This window comes from Rhinoraja longicauda, chromosome 29, assembly GCF_053455715.1.
Source record: "Rhinoraja longicauda isolate Sanriku21f chromosome 29, sRhiLon1.1, whole genome shotgun sequence".
NCBI classification, from domain to species: domain Eukaryota; kingdom Metazoa; phylum Chordata; class Chondrichthyes; order Rajiformes; family Arhynchobatidae; genus Rhinoraja; species Rhinoraja longicauda.
The window spans coordinates 20,243,078-20,269,736 of NC_135981.1; the positions used below are offsets into that span (position 1 = coordinate 20,243,078).

At 44.3% G+C, this 26,659-nt stretch overlaps 1 protein-coding gene across 2 annotated transcripts in view; it reads right to left on the bottom strand.

Annotated features, from left to right (window-relative positions):
* The window catches only part of itga3b (integrin, alpha 3b), a 155,785-nt gene that overhangs the window by 61,292 nt on the left and 67,834 nt on the right, over positions 1-26,659 (bottom strand). For both annotated transcript variants that reach the window (XM_078424333.1, XM_078424334.1), the window contains exons 2-3: positions 2,409-2,536; positions 1,415-1,494 (exon numbers count right to left, since the gene is read on the bottom strand). In XM_078424333.1, coding sequence (XP_078280459.1) covers positions 1,415-1,494; positions 2,409-2,536 — 208 coding nt within the window. The remainder of the gene's footprint in view (positions 1-1,414; positions 1,495-2,408; positions 2,537-26,659) is intronic.

Below are 26,659 nucleotides of genomic sequence, written 5' to 3' on the forward strand. Positions count from 1 at the left end.
TGGTATTTCAGTTATTTCCTTTTAATGACTTTGCAAAAATTTCTGAACACCAGAATAGTCGAGTCAAGTCAAGTCAATTTTATTTGTATAGCACATTTAAAAACAACCCACGTTGACCAAAGTGCTGTACATCAGTTCAGGTACTAAGGCTATCAGTTCAGTGAAAGGATTTGCTTTGCATTTCATCCAAACAGATCAGATAAGACTATGCATCAAGACAATCAGTTCAAACTGGAATGCATTTCTAGAGAAGATGGAGGCAGGTACAATCACGGTATTTAAGAGACGGTAGGCATTTGAATAGGCAAGGCATCGTAGGCCAAGGAGCTAATGTGGGCAAATTGGATTAGTGTTGATGTACAAGCATAGACGTGGCGGGCTGAAGGAGCGGTTTCTCTGCTATGCAATTCTGTGACTCCAAGGCTATATCTCGGTCTTGTCTTCAGAATTTTTGCAATGCCACAGAGTATTGCATGGTGGCGCAGCAGTAGAGTTGCTGCCTTACAGTCTTACAGTGCCGGAGACCCGAGTTCGATCCCGACTACGGGTGCTGTCTGACCGGAATTTGTGCGTTCTCCTCGTGACTGAATGGGTTTTCTCCGAGATCTCCGGTTTCCTCCCACACTCCAAAGACGTACAGGTTTGTAGGTTTGGTTTACTAGGTTAATTCCCGGAATGGCGGGGCTGTCATATGTTGAAAGACTGGAGCAACTAGGCTTGTATACACTAGAATTTAGAAGGATGAGAGGGGATCTTATCGAAACATATAAGATTATTAAGGGGTTGGACACGTTAGAGGCAGGAAACATGTTCCCAATGTTGGGGGAGTCCAGAACAAGGGGCCACAGTTTAAGAATAAGGGGTAGGCCATTTAGAACAGAGATGAGGAAAAACTTTTTCAGTCAGAGAGTTGTGAATCTGTGGAATTCACTGCCTCAGAAGGCAGTGGAGGCCAATTCTCTGAATGCATTCAAGAGAGAGCTAGATAGAGCTCTTAAGGATAGCGGAGTCAGGGGGTATGGGGAGAAGGCAGGAATGGGGTACTGACTGAGAATGATCAGCCATGATCACATTGAATGGTGGTGCTGGCTCGAAGAGCCGTATGGCCTACTCCTGCACCCATTGTCTATTGTCTAAATGTAAAATTGCCCCTAATGTATGTAGGATAGTGTTAATGTGAGGGGATCGCTGGTTGGTGCTGACTCAGTGGGCTGAGGGGCCGGCTTCTACGCTGTATCTCCAAACTAAATTAAAGAGTAGTTAATTGCTCCTTTCTCTCTGTACAGTTGGTGCTCAGTATGTCCAAACTCAAGTTAAAAACTCGGGGGGAAAACAAAGTCACAAATCAATGGCTCATCACTCAGCATTAGCCTTCCAATCAGATTAATCTCGACTGCATTAGGATTAGCCTTACCAACACTTTCCCACCAGGTCCCTGACTCGCCACTGTGACCCCAAGCCATTGGTCTTCCTTACTTTCTGTTTGTGGATTGGCTGTGAAAAGAAATGAAACACTGAAAATATAATATTTGTTATATTTCGTGAAACAGAAAAGAATATCCTGATACAACTGCAGGGGATACTTTGGGTGCCCAGATATAAATAAGCATGGTCAAATGATAAACCTCTGTGCCAAAATATTCTGCTTGATGATAGCATGTTTTATTTCAAATAGATTCAGGTGATTTTTTTTTATTGGGACAAAATTATCAGTCAGAATCCAGCCCTCAATCCAAAATTGGAAGTCATATTGGAAATCATCAGATCATCCCCCTTCACCCATTTTTGCCTTAGTGTTTTATAGTGAGTGTAGCCTGCAATTCAACACTATTTTTATTCATGATTGTTGCTCCATTATTTCTGTCATTTAGCTTTCTTCTGATTTCCTCCTGTTTAACTAACTGCTGCCGGGTGCATACCAAACAAATAGTTGACCAATGTTTGTCCCCCTTTGGTCTTTGGTTTATTTTCTGCCAGAGAAATCCCGCAATTTATCTCCAAAGTCATATTATCCCCCACAACTGGTTAACAACATTATTTATCTTGATTTCCCTTACAGTTTACAGACACAGCATGGACACTGACCCTTCAGCCCACCAAGCCCACGTCAACCATCAATCACACATTCACACCAGTTCTATGTTATCCCACTTCCCCATCCACTTCCGACACACCAGTGGTAATTTTACAGAAGCTAATTAACGTATAAACCCGCACGTCTTTGAGATGTGGGAGGAAACTGGAGCACCTGGAGGAAACCCACGTGGTCACAGTGAGAATGTGCAAACTCCTCATCGACAGCACCAAATGCTGGGATCGAATCCGGGTCTCTGAAGCTGTGAGGCGGCAACGATACCACTGCGCCATTCTGCTGTCATATGACAATCTCAACATGCATGGATCCTTACTTGGTTTTTCAAGCTCGGCGCGTTTACAGTCCTGTTCTGATGACGACACTGGGCAGTAGAACAAAGCCCCTGTGCGGTTTGCCAACTGGTCTGCAAGGCCTGCTGCCCGGGGAGCGCCAACGAGCAACCTGGCGAGAGGAAAAGGTGAAGAACACAGTCCGAGATGAACACAGGACCAAGAGGGCAGTAGTAAAGCTACTGCTACTCACATCAATTGTTAAATGCACCAATGATGTTCTTACTGGCACAGCTTAACAGGCTTATAAACACAATACGCATGGATAAATGTAATAATAAAAAATAAATTCATTAATAATCGTAATACTAGTGCAAAAATGCAATGTTTTAAAATGAGATGACAGGAAGCTAATGTAAAGAGAGAGAGAGAGAGAGAGAGAGAGAGAGAGAGAGAGAGAGAGAGAGAGAGAGAGAGAGAGAGAGAGAGAGAGAGAGAGAGAGAGAGAGAGAGAGCGAGAGAGAGAGAGAGAGAGAGAGAGAGAGAGAGAGAGAGAGAGAGAGAGAGAGAGGGGGTGGGGGAGGGGGAGGGGGTGGGGGAGGGGGAGGGGGTGGGGGAGGGGGAGGGGGAGGGAGAGGGAGAGGGAGAGGGAGAGGGAGAGGGAGAGGGAGAGGGAGAGGGAGAGGGAGAGGGAGAGGGAGAGGGAGAGGGAGAGGGAGAGGGAGAGGGGGAGGGGGAGGGGGAGGGAGAGAGGGACACACCCACCAAGATGATAAACTGTGCACATTCCATTTAAAAGAAAGGCACCAGTGGTACACAGGGCTTTACTAAGAGGGAACATGTTGGAAGGAACTGCAGATTCTGCTTTACACCAAAGATAGACACAAAATGCTAAAGTAACTCAGCAGGACAGGCAGCATCTCTGGATAGAAGGAATGGGTGACGTTTCAGGTCGTAATCCTTCTTCAGTCTGAAGAAGGACTCGACCTGAAAAGTCACCCATTCCTTTTCTCCAGAGATGCCGCCAGCATTTTGTGTCTATCTTTACTAAGAGGGATCAAGCTCTCTCCAGACTGCAGACTACAATTTCATTTTTACAAATATATTTTACTGTCGTTGTTGTTTAAGGTTCTTGGTGGAGGAGTACGCTTTGGGTGATGCTTTCTGACCTTCTACCCCAGACTCATAAATCAAAATATTTTCGTGAATTGTTTGAGACATTTAACACTTTAGTAGTTGGGTTCAGGTGACTCACAATCTCCAAATTATTGGGGTACTCAACCTTCAGAGCCAGATGAAGGGGGTCATCGAGCTACTAATTCCAGGCACAATACTCGTTCAAAAGGTGGCAGCCCCAGCAACATTAACGTCTCAAAAGCCATCACTAGTCAAAGGTAGTCGTGGACTAAGTGCTCTGCACAATTCCCTGTGCAATAAAGTTCATATCCAACAATGGCACGATTGCTGATTGTCCAGAACTATTTACATTCACTTTGTAGGATGCAAAACTTTATTTGTTATCAGATTGCGCACAAAACCTAAAAGTATGAACTGCAGACTAATGTTTGATCTGATAGTAATTCTATTTGTATTTCTCCCTCAGATGTTTCTTTAGACTTTACACTTTTACCTTATACTTAAGAGATACAGCGTGGAAACTTGCCCTTCGGCCCACTGAAACCGCGCCAACCAGCCATCACCCCGGAAATTAGCTTACAAACCTGTACGTCTTTAGAGTGTGGGAGGAAACTGGAGAAAAGCCACAGGGTCACATGGAGAACGTACAAACTCCGTACAGACAGCACCCGTAGTCAGGATCGAACCCGGGTCTCTGGCACTTTAAGGCAGCAGCTCGACCGCTAGGTCACCGTCCCGCCCCAAAGACTATGCTGGTTAGGTAATACTCAGCCTTTTAGAAAGTCTATTTCATACTACAAAAGAAATGCTGGGTGGCTTCCAAAAGTGTACGAAGTAACTGTTAGCTGTCAAAGCAATTTTTGGGTTTCTAGGTCACCAGTTGGAATTTATTGTCCAGAAATTCCAATAACAATACCCCTTAAATTAATTAAAACATATTGTGTTTCCGTCAGTGGACATGTTTGTGAATACAAGGCCAACAATTCAGCATCAACACAGCACTCTGACAGGGAATTTGAAGGGATATAATCAACCTGTAACAACACTTGGTCATCATTAGCCATGCGGATTATGCGGAATCATCACGGTTAACCATTAACATAAACCACAATGCTCACAGTTAATGAATATCCAAATAGGGACAAGTTTCTTGGGCAGCACTGCGCTTCTTAATGGGTCCGTTTAGACCAGGCGGAGTTTCAGAGGTGGGTTGTGATGAAGGAATGTGTTGGTGAGATAGGCAATTTAGAATACAGCGGTGGTAATGATCTCATGTAGAACTGTATGGAGCTCTTACAGTCATCATTAGAAACATGCACGAAAAGACTAAAGTGGTCAGCGTTAGTTCAGAAGATATTTATAAATGCATTCAAGCGAGAGCTAGATAGAGCTCTTAAGGATAGCGGAGTCAGGGGGTATAGGGAGAAGGCAGGAACGGGGTACTGATAGAGAATGATCAGCCATGATCACATTGAATGGTGGTGCAGGCTCGAAGGGCAGAATGGCCTACTCCTGCACCTATTGTCTATTGTCTATAAATGCACCAGTGCTATTATAAAAAGCCACCATCCAATTCCTTCAGCCTCATGGACTAAATGGTTTTACTCACTGCCACAACAGATTTTGGCTTTGTTTGATTTGACTGCACACCTGGGGTTTGATGAAGGTCCCGGTGGGGGTGGGTGGGTGGGATGGAGGGGAAAAATGGACAAGGGATGGGAAGTGTCTGGCCCTTCACAAACAAAGTCACTGTGAATTACATCAAGTACTTCTCAGTGACTGCTCAGAATGGATGTGAACAACAGTGTGTACAACATAACAGACAAGGTTCTTAAAAAAGGCACAAAGTGCTGGAGTAACTCAGCGGTTCAGGCAGCATCTCAGGAGAGAAGGAATGGGTGACGTTTCGGGTCGAGACCTTTCTTCAGTCTGAAGAAGGGTCTCGACCCAAAACGTCACCCACTCCTTCTCTCCTGAGATACTGCCTGACCCGCTGGGTTACCCCAGCATTTTGTGATACCTTCGATTTGTATCAGCATCTGCAGTTATTTTCCTAAACAAGGTTCTTAAAAAAGCACAAAGTGCTGGAGTAACTCGTCGAGTGGCAGCATCTATGGGGAACATGGATAGGTGACGTTTCCAGTCTGACCTGACACGCCATCCATCATCCATGTTCTCCAGAGATGTTGCCTGATGCGGCAAGTTACCCCAGCACTTTGTGCCTTTTTTTTTGGTAAACCAGCATCTGCAGTTCCTTGGGCCTAAAGAAGTCACTAAAATATTTTCAGGATGAAAATAAAAGCAATATACACAATTGGCATGCAACACCTATGTCACAACCTTCCTTGCATTAATCCGTGCTTCTTTTTACAATTATTCCGTAAGATTATTTATTTGCTGCGAATTACCCCTTAATAGATGCATGTGCAAAAACAAATCAAAGGGCAGCTGATGCGACTATGTTGTAGTGATGCATTGAAATAGCCAGGAGCAATGGAACTGATGGGATTGATTTGCTAGGAGGCAGCATCCACCTGATGGGTTCAATGGCCTCCATCTGCTTCATGATGCCAGTACCAGTTAACACTTGCACACATGTGTGTGATCTTATAACCCATGCTGGCACTTGCACCATTTATTAGGAAAATAACTGCACCCCACCTTCCACCTTCCACCCCACCAGCCAGCGGATCCAACATATCATCCACCAACATTTCCGTCACCTACAACGGGACCCCACCACTGGCCATATCTTCCCATCCCCTCCCCTCTCTGCGTTCCGCAGAGACCGTTCCCTCCGTAACTCCCTGGTCCACTCGTCCCTTCCTACCCAAACCACCCCAACCCCGGGCACTTTCCCCTGCAACCGCACGAGATGCAACACCTGTCCCTTTACCTCCCCCCTCAAATCCATCCAAGGACCCAAACAGTCTTTCCAGGTGAGACAAAGGTTCACCTGCACCTCCTCCAACCTCATCTATTGCATCCGCTGCTCTAGATGTCAACTTATTTACATCGGCGAAACCAAGCGCAGGCTCGACGATCGCTTCGCTGAACTCCTGCGCTCGGTCCGCATTAACAAAACTGATCTCCCGGTGGCTGAGCACTTCAACTCCCCCTCCCATTCCCAGTCTGACCTTTCTGTCATGGGCCTCCTCCAGTGCCATAGTGAGGCCCACCGAAAATTGGAGGAACAGCACCTCATATTTCGCCTGGGCGGCTTGCAGCCCAGTGGTATGAACATTGACTTCTCCAACATTAGATAGTTCCTCTGTCCCTCTCTTCCCCTCCTCCTTCCCAGATCTCCCTCTATCTTCCTGACTCCACCTATGTCCTTCCTTTGTCCCGCCCCCCTGACATCAGTCTGAAGAAGGGTCTCGACCCGAAACGTCACCCATTCCTTCTCTCCCGAGATGCTGCCTGACCTGCTGAGTTACTCCAGCATTTTGTGAATAAATAACTGCAGATGCTGGTTGAAATCGAAGGTGGACATAAAATGCTGGAGTAACTCAGCGGGTCAGGCAGCATCTCAGGAGAGAAGGAATGGGTGACGTTTCGGGTCGAGACCCTTCATTAGACTGAAGAAGGGTCTCGACCTGAAACATCACCCATTCCTTCTCTCCTGAGATGCTGCCTGACCTGCTGAGTTACTCCAGCATTTTGTGTCTACCTTCGATTTGCACCAATTATTAACTCACTTTGTACACATCACAGTTTACAGTGTCTTTAAACTGCAGTTGTGTATTTTTAATACCCGTGTGGTCTGTGAACCGTGTCAGATGTTACATTACTGCACAAGGGAGATTAACAGCTGGTTTACTCCTTAATCCATCCTTTATTAAACACATACCATAAAATATTCATTGTCTGTGAATGGGTGCATTCCCTATAGAAACAAGACTCGGTTCTGAATTGAAGATTACTTTTGCAGACATATAGACAGGGATTATATTTCACCTTTGTTCTTTTGAAAACTTATATGCTCGGACACGTATTACTTTTCTTTACTATTATATTTGTAAAAGGATGGGGGGGGGGAGAAATTAACAAAGATATTGTCTCTGGTCAATTAAAACAGGTCTCAGCTGCACAAGGACAGGTATCGTTACCACAGCACCTTGGTATATTATGTCCCCCCTTTCCAGCAACAGTGCTGAATTTAGCTGGGATGAAGTTCTCTGGGAACGACAGAATTGTCAACAGGAACCTTTAGTGGGAAATTATGAAATGCAACATACCAACATTTTTACTAAATAATACCCAGTGAGATTATAGAAACAAGCGACAGATACCGCATTGCCATTCTTGTTAACATCAGCCAACTTAGTTCAACAAAGTGTTGACACAAGGAACTGGAGATGCCAGTTTACAAAATAAAGGACACAAAGTGCTGGAGTAACTCAGCAGGTCACCGACATCACTGCAGAACATATATAAGTCTGAAGAAGGGTCCCGACCTGAAACGTCACTTGTTCATGTTCTCCAGAGATGTTGCCTGATCCGCTGAGTTACTGCAGCACTTCGGGGTTTTTTTTCCTCGGTGCAACAAAGATCACGTCGGGGTCACCAGTGTAGTGGCCTGGCGGAGGCCAGAGAAAAGGCAAGAAGCCAGGCAGTTTAAGGTAAGGTTCTTTATTAGGCTGTGAGCTCCTGCCCACAGCGTAGTCCACCTAGGGATGAGCCACGCCTCCCCACGGGCTGGCTTTTAACCCCTTACGCCTGTCCGTCACGTAACGAGGGGGCTGACCCAAGGAGTGGCCTGATCCCCCGGGACCGCCACACCTAACCCTTTTATCTTGCTTAGAGGATGTTTAGAGTCTGAAAAAAAGGGTCCCATCCCAAAATGCCACCTGCCCATGTCCTCCAGAGATGCTGCCTGACCCCTTGAGTTACTACAACAGCTTGCGTTTTTCTTGTAAACCAGCATCAGCAGTTCCTTGTGTCTCCTTATGTGTTGCTGATCTCAGTGGCTCCATTCCACCTTGGCTTCTCCAGGTGCACAGCAGCCATTTGCATGAAGACAATTTTAATTATTTGCATTAAATATTTTCAAATGCTAGCTGCCATTAGAATGATTGGCTCGGGACTGGTGCAGTTTCAATTTATAACTAGACCAAATGGACCCGTTGGGCCCAGACCTCTTCTGCATTGGTACAGCACCCTCTCCTCCCCCCTCCCCCTCCCCTCCCCCTCCTTCCACCCCCTTCCCCTCCCCCCCACTCCAACCCCCTCAACCCCGCTTATCCTCCCTCCTCCCTCTCTAGGAGATAGATTTAAACTTTAAAATGTGAATAACAAAAAATATAACACCGATTTCAATGAAACTTCTCCCAATCGCACTAAAGGGACGACGGTGAGTAAGGTGGGCCGAAAATTGTCGCGCTATCGTGTACCGTTTTGGCTGTAGTTGAGGAACAAACAAACGAGAGTTTTAGTATATAGATTCAACTATATCTATGTCATTCCAGGGAACAATGCGACTTGAATAGAGGGAAAGCTTCCGAGCAAGATTCTCTTTTACACAACCTCGGCTTCAATTTTTTTTAAAAGATCTCGTAAAACATCCAATTGATTCCCTGTCAGTTACACGGCTTGCTAAGATATTGCAATTAGGTTCAGAGGTCACAGTTAGGAGGAAGATTAAATTTGCAGCATCCTTAAAGTAGTTTGCTTTTAATTCAATTAATCGACATTTTCCTCCTCTCTCATTCCCTAAAAGCTTAATTTCTTGATGAGAAACGGATGAATTGTAGCGCTGTTGGAAGTATAACGTTGTTATATGTTAAATGTTGTGAGTGAAACTCAAAGACACTGTATCCAAAATAGTGCTTAACAAAACTAAACACCTATTAGTAAAATTAAAATCAGCAGATTTTTGTAGGGTCGATGAAAAAATATGCAGTAAAACTCCAATAATCCAGTGCACGGGCTTCAGTGGAGCCGAATTGCCAGATTTTCTGGACTATTGGATGTTATTCCATATTATTACCTCAACACGCACTTAATTTGCTTTTTCATAAAAAAGATTTACACAGTATTATTATGGAATGTTTAATTGGAGCACAGAAAACAGGGCGCTGGTCATTTTAAACCAAAGATACTAGAGGAGCAAGATGAACCACCGTTGAAATCGCCTATACTGAAGTGTAGTACGCAAAGGAGCGTAACGTCCGCCATTTTAGTAGGCAAAACCCACAGATCGCTATGCCTCTCGCAGTGTAATCAGTGTTTTGGGGGAACAGTATGTGTGATGAAACCATAAAAATGCAGAATATCATCTATCAAGTCACAGATTTTTGTTATTTTTCTTTTTAAATGTTTTTGCACGTTTCTGAAAATAATTGTACATTGCATACATCACGATTCAGTACATGGGAACAATGTTCATAAGTTATCGGAGCAGAATTAGGCCATTCGGCCCAGCAAGCCGACTCTGCCATTCTCCTGCCTTCTCCCCACAACACCATTACTAATCAAGAATCTGTCAATCTCCACCTTTGAAATATCCATTGACTTGCATCCACTGCCGTCTGTGGCAATGAATTCCACAGATTCGCCACACTGGCAAAATAAATTCCTATGCATCTCCTATCTAAACATACTACCTTTTACTCTGAGGCAACGGCCTACTGATGGAAACATCCTCTCCACATCCATTCAATCCAGGCCTTTCACTATTTGGTAAGTTTCAATGCGGTCCCTCTCACATCCTTCTAAACTCCAGCGTGGACAATCCCAGTGGCGTCAAACGCTCAACATATGTTAACTCAATAATTCTTGCGATCAATCTCATCAATCTCACCTGGACCCTCTCTAACACCAGCACATCCTTCCTCAGATATGTGGCCTAAAATTGCTCACAATATTCTAAGGGCAGTCTGACCTGTGCCTCAGCACTTTTATATTCTACTCCTCTCAAAATAAATTACATTGCATTTACCTCCCTACTACCAATTCAATTTGTACATTAACCTTTTGGGAATCCTGCACCAATACAATACAATATAATACAATACAATACAATATATCTTTATTGTCATTGTACCCAGGGGTACAACGAGATTGGGAATGCGCCTCCCATACGATGCAATAATTTAAGTAATTTAGACAACAGCAACCCAACGAAACAAATGTAACAGTTTTAGACAGGGTAAAGTCCAGCACTCCCAAGTCCTTTTGCACCTTCAAAATGATGAAATTAATACTGGTACAATTAAATACATTTTAAATTTATTATACAAAATCAAGGCAGCGAATGTATTGGACTTTTTGTTGTTTATTATGGTGTCTACTGAGTACTATGTTTACATGTCTGTTGTGCTGCCTCAAGTGAGAATTTCATTTTTCCATTTTGGGACATATGACAATAAAACACTGTTGTGTCTCTTAACTTGACTCTTGCAAGGAAGGAGTAAGCCCTTTGCTCTTACACGCTGTCCGGATATCAGCCAGGATTAGTGTTGCATTGACTCCTAAGTTTGTGACCACATGACCAATGTGTAACATCTGTTAAATATATATAGATGCAAACTACTGAATACCCCAGTCGGAAACTAAAGACAACCTCTGCTGAAACTGTTAGAGCACCAAAATTAGATAAAGCCCAGGACAGTAATTTTGTCTTCACGAGCACTTTCAGAAACCACTTTAAAAACATCCAGTGTGTATCATTGGAACTGTGTCAATTTGAAAGATTAAGGAGCATAGAACTTATGCTGGTACCATGGCCAGAACTAAAAGCCATATTTTCAAAGCTTCCCTGTCAAATACATATATACATTTGATAATGACATAAAGCATTGCAACCTTATTAAATATTAACTTCTGGAGTAAAGACATTTCATTTTCTGAAGACACATGCAGAAGATGTCTACAATAAATCTCAATTCAGTGCCTGCAAGGCTCTCTAAAAAATTGAATGGTTTGTAGAAAGGGAAAAAACATGATTAATGAAGATTTTTTTAATCAGTTTTAATATTCATTGACTTCTCAGTGGAATAGTAATAAAACATTTACTTAAATCATGAGAGTTCCAACAAAGACATTTCAAGATTGAAATTCGGAAGTGGATGCAATTATCAAATTCTAATGTTTTAGCCAATGTTTGTGTCAGAGTCAGTTTCCAATGGAGTTGGGCATCAATCAGAGGTGCTTAAGGGCGACTTCAAAGTTATAACGCTTTAATGTAAATTTTAATACAGTACGGTTATACTATGGCTTATGATATGACATTATCTACCTTATTGCAGACCATGCACAATTTAAAAATGTATACTTTCGAGGTAACTGTAATGCTATAAAGCTGTAACACTATATTCTGTACCCAGGTATTTCTCTTTGTACTACCTGTCGTAAGGGTGTATGCCTTGATGATACTCATGTGTAGTGTGATTTGACTGGATATCGTGCAAACCAAGCTTTTCACTATTTCTCAGTACATGTGAAAATAATAGATTAATACCAATACCAATATATTAATCATCATTTGGAAACTACGGGAATCACAACTATAGAATACAATGTACTTCCTCAGGGAAGATTAATAACATATCTGCTTTGAATAACTTTTTAAAAATCCACAATAATACTTATTGGGACATTTATACTAATACTAGACCAAGTGGACCCATTGGGACCAAACATCCTCCCTACCCCCCTCCCCCCTCCCCACCCCTCTCCCTTCTCTCCCCCTCCCCTCCCCCTTCTCCTCACCCCCTCCCCCTCCCTCATCCCCTCTCCCCCCTTGCCCGCTCCCCCCCAAACCCCTCCCCCCACTCTATCCTCTCAACCCCTTTATTCTCCCTCCACCCTCCCTCCCTCCGAGATAGATTTAAACTTTAAAATGTGAATAACTAAAAATATAACACCAATTTCAATGAAACTTCTTCCATTAGCACCAAAGGGACGACGGTGAGTAAGGTGGGCCTAAAATTGTTGCGCTGTCGTGTACCGTTTTGGCTCTAGCCCCAGATGAGGTTTCCTCAGATTAATTGGGGTAACCAGGTAAGTGGCCTGGAAATTAGGCATCAGAGGGGTGGGCAGCCTGGAAATTTAGGGCATTGACCTTTGGGTAGAGTGGGGCAGGCTGGGATACAAGGTTTGGGGCAGGTGGTGTATGGGTCACCAAAGAACCAACAATAGGCATTGACGTATCCTAATGGTGTCCCCATCGTTTAATAAAATCTTATTCTCCTCCCATTGCCAAATGATGTTGCTGTCAGGATAATAATGACAATTTCCACACAGTACACCATGGAAACATTGCACTGTCCTTCTGTGTCTTTTGTTGACTGTCCTTCATGGCCTTTTGTTGACCATGTGCCCTCAAGACAGCTCATTCCAGGTCCTGCAAACAAATCTCCTTCCACACTCCCATTGATTGCAATATCACGCACCAGGCTGTTCATTCCTTCAATCCTGAACACACACCATCATCCATTTATGATTCCAATGCCCACCTCATCCTCTAGGTCCTGATTTTCCCTTTCCCTCAATCCCACTGACACATCTACTGTACATCCCCCCCCCCCCTCTCCCCTCCCACCCCCTTCCCCTAACTACACCCATTTCTCTATGAACTGTAACTCTCTTTCATCCACGCATTCTGCAATGGAAGTGGCCACAGACATTAAGATCCCCTATCCACGCTGACCAATTCCTAGACCACTTTGTAAACTCAGCATGCTGTACCTGCATCTTCCTTTCAGTGATAATCTGCAGGCTAGAAGCTGATACTGTAATTGCCCCACTTATATTGATGTGTTTGCCTTTGAATGGCTTGAATGCAATCAAATGGTGACATCCAATATTGGTTTTCCAGTGTTGACCACACGGACAACGTGAAAATGTAATGAAATATGTGCATTTTGATATAGAGTCATGGAGTCATACAACGGGGAAACAGACCCTTCGGCCGAGCATGCCAACATCGACCAAAACGTCCCATCTACACTAGTCCCACCTGCCTGCATTGGCCCATATCCCTCGAAAACCTGTCCTATCCATGTACCTGTCTAGATGTTTCTTAAAAGTTGCAATAGTCCCTGCCTCAACTACCTCATCAGGCAGCTGTTCCATACACCCACGACCCATTGTGTAAAAAAGTTACCCCTCAGGTTCCTATTAAATACTTCCCCACCCCATCTTAAAACAATATTAAACAATTACAGTTTAGTATAATGATCAACATGAATCATTTCCGACAATTTACTTGCACCAAGGAACAAAGAGGTGAAAGTGTTCTGCAAAACGCATTTCAAAAATCGCAGTACGTATTGAAAAGCCAGAAGTAAGCAAAATCCATGGTTCAAAAATAGACTTAAAGTTGTGGAGCAGAGTGGAGTCCAAGATGCCTTAATTAATGCTTGGGTCAATGATACAAAAACTGTAATGGATCAGAAGCTCTATGTTGTTGATGTTTCAATATTTCATGGAAAGATCAAATGATGATAATGGCTCCTTTGCACGTAAACAAATTAAAAGTGGTTGTTGTTGACTAGTGTTGAATTAATAGACATTCTACATCTTTTCTTGGATATGTTCCAATGTACACATGGGCGCAATCCACAGAATTGACTTCAGTCAGTGGCAACTGTAAAGGAGATTGTGCTGGAAGTTATCCAATGCAAGAGGCTTTTCCCACAATTTAAATGAAATTCATTCTGAGAAACGTTTAAAATATTCACATTAGAATCATGTATTCAGTTATCTTCATTTGCTTGCATTCCATTCCAATGGGAGTTGAAGAGTGACATTTACCCTGGGTCCTTGTGCTAAGTATACAATGTGGTAGAGGCTTGGTACTGAACACTGCTTTCAAACGTTCATAAGGTCATAAGTGTTTCCAGCCCTTTATGATCTTAGAAACAAGAAAGGGCAGATGCTGGTTTACAGAAGAAAGACACAAAATGCTGGAGTAACTCAACAGGCCAGGCAGCATCCCTGGAGAGCATGGATAGGTGATGTTTCGGGTCGAGACCCTTATTCAGACATGATTTTATTTCAGATTTCCAGCAGTTGGAATTTTAATTCCACTGATGATTGTTGGATGTTCAATCAAATGCCATTTTGGTGGATAAATCCTACTTCTAAATTCCAATTTAGCAGGAGTTACATTTACATTTAAAGTTGTGTGACTCGAATCACTGTATTACAGTAAGTCCCAAAGAAAGAAAGGGATTAACAGTTGTGTGAGGGTTCGGGTCAGAGGTGGGATGAAATCAAAACCAATATAAAATCAAGTGCTCCAAATGCAAAATGCGGCAATGCATCTGGGTAGTAAAATATTACCTTTAATTGCAATGGCTGCATCTTGACTGAAAATTCTGTCTCATTGTTCTCGATGGATCCAAGTCCAAGAAAGCCTGCTCGCTGGAGTTTAGAAGAATGAGGGGGGGACCTCATTGAAACATACAGAGTGGTGAAAAGCTCGGATAGAGTGGATGTGGAGGGAATGTTTCCACTAGTGGGAGAGTCTAGGACTCAAGGACATAGCCTCAGAATTAAAGGACGTTCTTTTAGGAAGGAGATGAGGAAAATGTTCTTTTAGGAAGGAGATGAGGAACATTTTCTTTAGTCAGCGGGTGATAAATCTGTGGAATTCTTTGCCACAAAAGGCTGTGGAGGCCAAGTCAGTGGATATTTTTAAGGCAGAGATAGATAGATTCTTGATTAGTACAGGTCTCAGAGGTTATGGTGAGAAGGCAGGAGAATGGGGTTAGGAGGGAGAGATAGATCAGCCACGTTCATAAGGTCATCTAATTCCAAGTTAAGGATATTGTGGTGAGGTTGTGGACATTTGCGGGAATAGTGTGTTCCGCCCCCCCTTCCCCCATCCGCAGTGTGCACTCATATCACCTACTACCTCCATTCCTCTCTGTCATCCTGATCCTTTCCCCTTTCATACACTCCCTTTCATCTCCAAGTCTCTCATTTTCTGTTTATTCCCCCACTTTCCCCTCTCTACATCCCCTTCCAGCCATATCCCACCCTCTGGCTTTACATTTCATTCCTCTTCTCTCCTTATCTGACCATCTTTTGCCTCCTTTTCACCCCTACACTTTAGGGACTGAATGGAGGGATAATAAGGAGAGGAAGGCAAACGACAACACAGGAACGCATCTAGCAGAGCTGGGAGCCAGACTACTTTTCCTATTCTAGACTCACAAGACAGGGCTAGATGGGGGCTGTTGACTGGAGAGGCATCCAGCGACATCCCAGAGGTCCAGTGGATTGTGGGAGTGATGTCTGTTGGACGACACTGCTGTGAAACCCGAGACAAAGAAAATGACAGTGCACCTAATGGAGTCGAACAAAACATCAAAACAGCATGAATAAGAAAAAAGATAAAGTGAAAGTGAAATGTAATGAGAAAGAAATGGGGACAAGGAAACATGCTAAAAAGGGATTAGTGGTGGGATTAATGTCAATAGGTAAGTGATGGTCAGCAGAAATGGATGGACTGAAGGGCCTGCTTCTCTCCCTGTATCTCTCTATGACCATGAATGCCAAATCAGAGAGAAAGTACAGAAAAAAGCTACTAATAATCATAACAGCTACAATTACAAAATGTTATCTCAGAATTACTCACTCCAGTATGGAAGATGCACTGCTTTGCTGGGATAGGAACATAGTCATTGCAAGTATGTATTATTTTGATGGGGCCATAATGCAACCTGTTCCTTTAAGACTATAAAATGTAATAGCTCCGCAAAGGCACATCCTGAGCTCATTTACAAGCCTTGCACATCCCGAGGTCATTTGGAGGGTAATTGTGTTTCTGTAGTTTTAGCTGCTTGTTGTAAATCCGAGGCTTCGCCGAAGGTCAGAGAAACTAAAGGGAACAGCCTGGCCCTCTATCTGTTATTCTCACAAATCTACAAGTCTGGGGAAGACGAAGGTGCACAGAACACCAAGTGGGTAGCTGACGGATGGCAGAAGTGTTGGCCGGCTTCTTCTGCCACCAGATGGATGATCTGCTATGTTTTATTGACTCTGATACGGCATTGATACCTCGAGTCCACCAGAGCAAGCAGGAAGTGCAGTACGGACAATAAACAATAGGTGCAGGAGTAGGCCATTCGGCCCTTCGAGCCAGCACCGCCATTCAATGTGATCCTGGCTGATCATTCTCAATCAGTACCCCGTTCCTGCTTTCTCCCCATACCCCCTGACTCCGCTATCCTTAAGAGCTCTATACGGACCCTTGATTTGAATGATGGACCGAGCAAAACCACTGAGTATACACAGATACAGGGAAATACAGATGCTGATTTATACAAAAACAAAGTCACAAAGTGCTGGAGTAACTCAGCGGGTCAGGCAGCATCATGGGAGAACATGGATAGGTGATATTTTAGGTCGGGACCTTCTTCAGACCACTGCGTACTTAAACTGTCTCGCAGTACTCCTGAACAGTTTTAGACCTGTTACTTCACCCTTACTTAGACGAAGGGATTAAAAGTACCATTAGCAAATTTGCAGATGATACTAAGCTGGGGGGGTAGTGTGAATTGTGAGGAAGATGCAATAAGGCTGCAGGGTGACTTGGACAGGTTGTGTGAGTGGGCGGATACATGGCAGATGCAGTTTAATGTAGATAAGTGTGAGGTTATTCACTTTGGAAGTAAGAATAGAAAGGCAGATTATTATCTGAATGGTGTCAAGTTAGGAGGAGGGGGAGTTCAACGAGATCTGGGTGTCCTAGTGCATCAGTCAATGAAAGGAAGCATGCAGGTACAGCAGGCAGTGAAGAAAGCCAATGGAATGTTGGCCTTCGTAACAAGAGTTGAGTATAGGAGCAAAGAGGTCCTTCTACAGTTGTACCGGGCCCTGGTGAGACCGCACCTGGAGTACTGTGTGCAGTTTTGGTCTCCAAATTTGAGGAAGGATATTCTTGCTATGGAGGGCGTGCAGCGTAGGTTCACTAGGTTAATTCCCGGAAAGGTCGGGATTGTCGTATGTTGAAAGGCTGGAGCGATTGGGCTTGTATACACTGGAATTTAGAAGGATGAGGGGGGATCTTATTGAAACATATAAGATAATTAGGGGATTGGACACATTAGAGGGAGGAAACATGTTCCCAATGTTGGGGGAGTCCAGAACAAGGGGCCACAGTTTAAGAATAAGGGGTAGGCCATTTAGAACGGAGATGAGGAAGAACTTTTTCAGTCAGAGAGTGGTGAAGGTGTGGAATTCTCTGCCTCAGAAGGCAGTGGAGGCCAGTTCGTTGGATGCTTTCAAGAGAGAGCTGGATGGAGCTCTTAAGGATAGCGGAGTGAGGGGGTATGGGGAGAAGGCAGGAACGGGGTACTGATTGAGAGTGATCAGCCATGATCGCATTGAATGGCGGTGCTGGCTCGAAGGGCTGAATGGCCTACTCCTGCACCTATTGTCTATTGTCTATTGTTTAGCTCCGACACTCTTGTGGATATAAAGTTTTCCCTATTCATTGCACATTTATACATCACAGATATTATGTTAATATATATCCAACAACATTTTGCACAGGGGCCATTTCAGTCCAGCGAGTCTCTGCCAGTTAACAAACAATTCTATTCCCCACTAATATTCACGAGGGCATAACACATAGGAGTAGAATTAGGACATTCGGCCCAACATTCCAAAAGTACATCATTGGTTTTGAGACATCAGGGAGTCTGACCTTTCTGTCATGGGCCTCCTCCATTGTCATAGTGAGGCCCACCGCAAATTGGAGGAACAGCATCTCATATTTCGCTTGGGCAGTTTACACCCCAGCGGTATGAACATTGATTTCTCTAACTTCTGATAGTTCCTCTGTCCCTCTCTTTCCCCTTCCCCCCTCCCAGTTCTCCCACTGTCTTCCTGTCTCCGTCTACATCCTATCTTGGTCCCGCCCCCGCCCCTGACATCAGTCTGAAGAAGGGTCTCGACCCGAAACGTCACCCATTCCTTCTCTCCTGAGATGCTGCCTGACCCGCTGAGTTACTCCAGCATTTTGTGATACCTTCGATTTGTACCAGCATCTGCAGTTATTTTCCTTCACAGGGAGTTATAAAACATCAGTCTTCCCCCCCACATTGGTCACACAGGAATTACAATGACCACAGAAAAATAATAAATGTGTAAGTAACTGAGATATGGGTGTACATTTTCAAAATCTGGCCAAGGTCATTGAAACTGCAGGTGCTGTACTGCGAGATTATGGTAGTCAGGTCACACAACGCGAGAGTGTCTGTAATGATCAAAGTCCATTTCCATCATCTTCAGGATGGAATTTACCAACGTATGAGGTCATCCATCAGTCACAGATTTAATCCATACAAATGGTTCATGGCTGCTCTTCTCTCTGCGAGGGTAATGATTTGTGGCTGACACAGAGCTCTCCGCTCAACCTTTAATTTGTTCCCTGATACATGCTCGAAGTAATAAAAACAGGATGTTGGGAGATTTCCTTTGCTGAGGGTTTATACGGCACAGAGCGGGACTGACCTTATCTGTAAAATGCAGATTTATAGACGATCCACTAACTGTCGCATAGGATTCATTTACGGAATTAACCAACGTGAGTCAGCTTCTGGCAAAAATTCTGAGCATTCGTGTAAATTAATTACCCCCCCCCCAAAAAAAATTAAAATTGGCCTGCAATTTGGAAAGTCAAAGTCGATAGGAGGGAAAAAAAGTTCCATTAAAGATTCACTCCTTTTGTGATCTGAAAACTGATGCAGGAACTAGCTGAAAGACGAGACAATAGTGTGATCATGGATTTTTACACAGACCCAGGGTAAATCTAGTGGGCGGCGCAGTGGTGCAGCTGGTAGTGCTGCTGCCTCTCAGCGCCAGAGACCCAGGTTTGATCCTGACCTCGGGCAATGCCTGCGTGGAGATTCCTCATTCTCCCTGTGTCTGTGTGAGATTCCTTCGGGGTGCTCCTGTTTCCTCCCACATTCCCAAAGGCGTGCCGGTTTCTAGGTTAATTGACTAATACCAGAGAGAGTTTAAACTGTAATGTGATCATGAATATACAAAAAGAGTGAACGTTAAAACACACTGAAAATAAAAAGGTTATTTAACCTCAGTGCATAATTAATGACACTTCATCATCATCATCATATATATACAGCCGGAAACAGGCCTTTTCGGCCCACCAAGTCCGTGCCGCCCAGCGATCCCCGTACATTAACACTATCCTACACCCACTAGGGACAATTTTTCTTTTTACATTTACCCAGCCAATTAACCTACATACCTGTACGTCTTTGGAGTGTGGGAGGAAACCGAAGATCTCGGAGAAAACCCACGCAGGTCACGGGGAGAACGTACAAACTCCTTACAGTGCAGCACCCGTAGTCAGGATCGAACCTGAGTCTCCGGTGCTGCATTCGCTGTAAAGCAGCAACTCTACCACTGCGCCACCGTGCCGCCCTTATGTCAAGAAGATTCTTTATTTTCCTCGTGCTCTTATATTTGGTTGGATGTTCGTATTAATTAGGGTTGCCAACTGTCCCGTATTAGCCGGGACATCCCGTATTTTGGGCTAAATTGGGTTTGTCCCGTACGGGACTGCCCTTGTCCCGTATTAGGCCCGGGAGGCACTGTAGGCCCAGACATTGTGGAAGCCTCAGTCTATGTCTCATTTGAAGACAATACCTCCAACACTAATGTGTCGAATGAATTGTTTAAAACTCTGTGGTATATCTCGAAACCACAACTGTCACCTGAATGCGTGCACCATCACTGAGTCATTGCTGATATGCTTAAGACATTTTAAACAGTTATTCACAAGATTTCTGGGGCTCCATCTAATAGTTGAAAAAACTAATCTACAGAGACAAAACTAATGTGTTTAAAAGAAAAAATTAAACTAATATATGATGGGGAAACACTGAGCAAGTCAGGCTGCAGCTGCGGTGAGCAAAACCGAGGTAAAGGCCTTAGAACCTTCACGGTTTTGTAGAATTGGGAACAGTAACTGCAGAGGTCAAGCAATTTTGTTACAAAATAGGAAATTATGCCCTGTGTGAAAGTCCTCAGAGCATTTGGAAAAAAAGCATGAACATCGCTGAGGGTTTAAACAGAGTAAGGTTCTGGGATTCATGATGAGGCTTTGTTTACCAGAAGAAATTAAAGGAAACTAGACCAAATAGACCCGTTGGGCCCAAATCTCCTGCATTGGTGCAGCGCCCTCTCCTCCCCCCTGCTGCAGAGTGAGTGGAGGGCTGCACGTTCAGGAGCGGTGAGAGGTTAGAGTGAGTCAGGGGAGTGGAGAAGTTCAGGCGGATGATGTCCCGCCGGCAGTTGGAAATGAAAAGAGGAGGAGGGGGAGGTCTAAGAGGAGGAGGGGGTCCGGTGGAGACAGGAGAAGGGGTCATCACTGGGTGGTGAGGACCCCTTCCCATAGAAAAAGACAGAGGTGGAGTCGACAGAAGAAGAGCTCTACGTCGTAACAAACCTGGAACTCGTTGATGTGGGGGCGGAGGGGAACAAAGGCGAGGCCTCTGCTGAGGACAGACCGTTCCGTATCAGAAAGGAGGAGGTCAGAGGGGATGGTGAACACACGGCAAGGGTGGGGGTTGGGGTTGGAGGAAGGCATGCGAGTAGACAGAGGCCGAGGCGATGTCTGTTGGGGGGATGGCGGGCGTTCAGAGAGGAGGATGAGGACTATTGTATGGGTGGGCAGTAGCTGGGGCCACCTGGTGAAAAGGGAAAGGGGAAGACTCAGTGGAACCCCCACTGAGGTTCCTTGTAGGAGGGGGGGAGCAGTAGGACCCATCTACCATGTACTATCTACCCGTCCACCCTTCAAACTAATCCTTTCTCCATAGCAGAGGTATCCAAAACCAAAGGGCACAGGTTTAGGGTAGGAGTAAGAATTGTTGAGGGTTTTTGAGGAAGAACCTTTTCATCCGTAGTGTGGTCAGAATGCTTAGCCTGAGTGGATGATAGGTGGACATGCAGGTACAGCAGGCAGTGAAGAAAGCTAATGGCATGTTGGCCTTCATAACGAGAGGAGTTGAGTATAGGAGCAAAGAGGTCCTTCTGCAGTTGTACAGGGCCCTGGTGAGACCACACCTGGAATATTGTGTGCAGTTTTGGTCTCCTAATTTGAGGAAGGACATTCTTGCTATTGAGGGAGTGCAGCGTAGGTTCACCAGGTTAATTCCCGGGATGGCGGGACTGTCATACGATGAAATAATGGAGTGACTGGGCTTGTATTCACTGGAATTTAGAAGGATGAGAGGGGAGCCTTTCGAAACATATAAAATTATTAAGGGATTGGACACGCTAGATGCAGGAAACATGTTCCCGATATTGGGGGAGTCCAGAACCAGGGGCCACAGTTTAAGAATAAGGAGTAGGCCATTTAGAACGGAGATGAGGAAAAACTTTGTAAATTTGTAAATTTGTGGAATTCTCTGCCTCAGAAGGCAGTGGAGGCCAATTCACAGGATGCATTGAAAAGATAGAGCTCTTAGGGCTGGCAGAATCAAGGGGTATGGGGAGAAGGCAGGAACGGGGTACTGATTGTGGGTGATCAGCCATGATCACATTGAATGGCGGTGCTGGCCGAATGGCCTACTCCTGCACCTATTGTCTATATATCTATGTATCTATATGTATAGAGGCAGAGACTCGGAACATTCAAGGAATATCTAAACACACACTTGAATTACAAACGCAATCAGAAGGCTACGGACCCAGTGCTGGTCATCGCAATGTGTATACATATGTACTTGATGGATATGGTGGAACACATGTTCGATTTCTGTGGTGTCTAACTCTATGACTCATGTCTTACTGTTCCTTTTGTAAAACATCTGTGTCTGCAGAAGGATAATTTGGTTGTAACGACTTCCCATGGTCTCCAGTCTGGCCACTAGAAGCAGCAGTCTAGATGCCTTTAACCAGATGCTTGGACTTGTCCTCTTCAGAGCAGTTAAGGGCTTTTGGTTTAAGGCATCTGGACTGTTGCTTTCAGTGGCCGGACTTGAGGCCAAGGGAAGTCATCAATACCATATTATCCTTCTGCAGGCACAGACGTTTTAATTCTTTTCTAGCTGCTCTGGAAACCAGACCTCGTAACGAGTTAAATCGTTGCTACAGCAACGGGTGCTCGAGATTGCCGACCTGCTTTAGAAAATGATTCTGCAATATAAACGAAACATGCATCTTCCTGCTGGCCAAGGAAACTGTAAACCACCTCATGTAGCTGAACAGATAAAGAGTCGGCTGTACTATAACGATCAGTAACTGCAGGGTGGTCCAGTTACCAGGTGATGTATTGAGAAGCCATTAGAAATCATGTTTAAGATTTGTTCACACAAGACTCAGAACAAATTCCAGTCTGACAATCTGCAGGGTGGACAAGTGATTGTATTATTTTAAATTATTTTAAATTATTTTAGAACAGAGATGAGGAAAAACTTTTTTTAGAACAGAGATGAGGAAAAACTTTTTTAGTCAGAGAGTTGTGAATCTGTGGAATTCTCTGCCTCAGAGGGCAACGGAGGCCAATTCTCTGAATACATTCAAGAGAGAGCTAGATAGAGCTCTTAAGGATAGCGGAGTCAGGGGGTATGGGGAGAAAGCAGGAACGGGGTACTGATTGAGAATGATCAGCCATGATCACATTGAATGGTGGTGCTGGCTCGAAGGGCCGAATGGCCTACTCCTGCACCTATTGTCTATTGTCTATAAATATTAAAGTGGCTCCCTCTTCTCTTCCTGAATTATCATATCCAATTTAATTTTGACAGAAGTTTCATTTTGCAGCTTGTCTCATTTAAACCCGAGGTTATTCACGAATGACACTGAATTATAAATAATTCAGGGAAAGGCAGGGCACTTTCCTCATTCCAATATACGTTCACTGCCACAAATCTGCAGAATTCTCAGTCTGAACAAAAGCCTAAATGTTCCCGTGACACATTTAATGCTCATTACTGTGCCGTTAATAACTCGATAGTTGACGGTGGTGATGAATTAAAGACAAGTACAGTTGCATATTCATGTCACTGTACCCGTGCCCACACCTCAATGAGTTCCGAGACCACTGTGACGTTGAGCCGCCTCCCTTGTTCAATCTGAAGAAGGCTCCTGAACTGAAACGTCACCAATCCAAGTTCTCCAGAGATGCTGCCTTATAGGTTTGAGTTCTTCAGAACTTTGTGTCTTTTCTCGTTTTAAGTTGTTTTTTCCGCATGGTGCTCTCTAACATTGGAATTTCTTGGTCTTACAAAGTGATGGCCAATGGGCGATCATTTGGCTGATTGTGCTCCTGGGTACCCTTGGAACAAATCATTCAAAGGATATTTAAGTGCTTATGTACACTGATACTTGTGCTGAACTTAATGCAAAAATGAATTTCTCTGTACCTCAAGTGACAATAAAGTGCCATTGAACCATTAATAAGACTCAGCAGTTTAGTTTAGCTTAGAGATACAGCGCGGAAACAGGCCCTTTCGGCCCACCGGGTCCGCGCCGACCAGCGATCCCCGCACAGTAACACTATCCTATACCGATTAGGGACAATTTTTACATAAACCAAGACAATTAACCTACAAACCTGTACGTCTTTGGAGTGTGGGAGGAAACCGAAGAAAACCGAAGAGTCTCGGAGAAAACCCACGCAGGTCACGGGGAGAACGTACAAACTCCGTACAGACAGCACCCGTAGTCGGGATCGAAACCGGCTCTTCGGCGCTGTATTCGCTGTAAGGCAGCCACTCTACCGCTGCGCCACCGTGCCACCACCATGACTCTACTCATTTGTCATTGCCATCTTTTCAAGTATGTATTTATGTCATGTATAAAATTGACCATTCGGCATGTTTGTTGAACTTTCCAGATGTTCAATCACAGTTTCCTTATGTTCATGTTTTTGCTAATAATTAAAGCTGTGTCCTCTGACCATCAATTCTCTGCTGTCCTACTCTGCAAACAACCAAAAAATAATTTTGAAACACCTTGGCCCAAAAATTCATACACATCGTAAATACTTTTAGTTATTTGTAGAGTGCAATGTGGTTGGGGTGATTTCCAGGTGAAAGCACACTGTCTGGAATTAGAGTGGCACTTCTGGTTGTGACTTGTGCTTAAGGTGACAATACAATTTTCAGGCCAGACAGGTATCGAATGTCATTTCCCATGCAGTGTTTTGTTCCGGTGTTGCCCAGGAAACCAGCTCCACGCTGCTCAGATGTGCATCTGTTCTTGGCACTCACTGAACAATGGCGTTAGGAGCGTGTAGAAAGGAACTGCAGATGTTGATTATACACCGAAGATAGACACAAATTGCTGGAGTAACTCAGCGGGACAGGTAGCACCTCTGGAGAGAGGGAATGGGTGACATTTCGGGTCAAGACTGAAGAATGGTTTTGACCCAAAATGTCACCCAATGGCTTTAAGAGTACTGCTTCCTGAGCAGGTTCCAGTTCCAGGCAGGAAATCCCATTCATATGGATATCCTTTGCTTACATCCAATCCTTCTCCTTATCCACTTATCTCAATAACTAACCTCACCCTCTTCCTTCTCTTGACCGAAACCTCCAACACCCCACGACTCTGCCTCCCGAGTTTCTGATTGCAACAATTTGGAACCAATTACCCATTTCGATTCCTGAGGAGTTCCCCAGTAACCCCAGAAGCTCAGCCTTGACTCAACTCATTTAGGTTTAGGTTTCCTATTGCCACAATCACTGAGGTACAGTGAAACTTGTTGTCTTGCATGCTATCCAAATAGATCAGATATATTATACCAGAGATACAATCATAAGATCATCAGTTCAAACTCAAGTACAATAGGTAGGGCCAAGGGGAAGATAGAGTGCGGAATACAGTTTTCAGCCTTCTAACACATCAGTTCCATGGACAAAGTCCAATGTCTACAATAGGGTAGAGATAATCGTACAGTACACTGGCTTATTTAACGATCGTTCAGAAGCCTAACACGGAGGGAAGAAGCAGTTCCCAGAGTCTGGTGGTGCGCGCTTTCAAGCTTCTCTACCTTATAGATCAGCCATGATTGAATGGCGGAGTAGACTTGATGGGCCGAATGGCCTAATTCTACTCCTGTTCTTTATGACTTCTGTCGGATGTGACCATATCTCCACTGCAATCAACCTTGGACTCGGCCTAAACCTGCACTGACCTGATACCTTATGTTGATTGCTCTGTAATTGTGTCATATACTAAAGGGAAATGTGCAAGGACTATCCAGCCGTGCTGCTGAACTGTGCTGTGAGGCCCTGCAGCAAAATACACCTTTAGAATGCCCTCGCTGGTTTCAATGAATTTCTAGGAACTTTTCTGCTTTAAAGAGAACAACTCTAACTTCGCAGTTATAAGGAACTGCGAGATGCTGACTCCAGCACTATGTGTTTTCTCAAGGAGATGTGTTGAGTGCACTAGGTGGGAGACTAAAGATAGAGAATGCAAATGGTTGCAGTTGTACAAAATATTGAAAACAAGTGCAGGAAGTTTCTGTGCCTGTAATTAAATCAGACGGCCTACCTTAAATTCTTTTGCCCCCCCCCTGGTACCACACCGTTACTGTCGAGGAGAATCATCAGGATGTTGCTTGGGATGGGGAGAGACTGGAGAAAGTAGGTATGTTCTCCATGGAGTGAAGGAGGCAATGGGGAGAATATGATTGTATATAGAATTATAAAGGGTATAGATATGGCAAACTGCAGGAAACCTTTCCCCAGATCACAGGAAGATAAAACTAAAGGACACAGATTTAAAGGGGAAGAGGTTTAGAAGGGGGGGATTTAGAACATGCAAACTTCACACCGTGATTTAGAGAGGGATCTTCTACACCCAGAGAGTGCACAAACTGGGAATGCACTGCATGAGAAAGTGGTTGAGGTTGGGTCACTGACAGCCTTTATAAAGTGTGCAAATGAGCAATTAAATTGCTTAGGCAGAGAAGGTTATGGACCAAGTGCTGAGGATTAATGCGGAAGGGAGTCACAGAACAAGGGGCCACAGTTTAAGAATAAGGGGTAGGCCATTTAGAACGGAGATGAGGAAGAACTTTTTCAGTCAGAGAGTTGTGAATCTGTGGAATTCTCTGCCTCAGAAGGCAGTGGAGGCCAATTCTCTGAATGCATTCAAGAGAGAGCTGGATAGAGCTCTTAAGGATAGCGGAGTCAGGGGGTATGGGGAGACGGCAGGA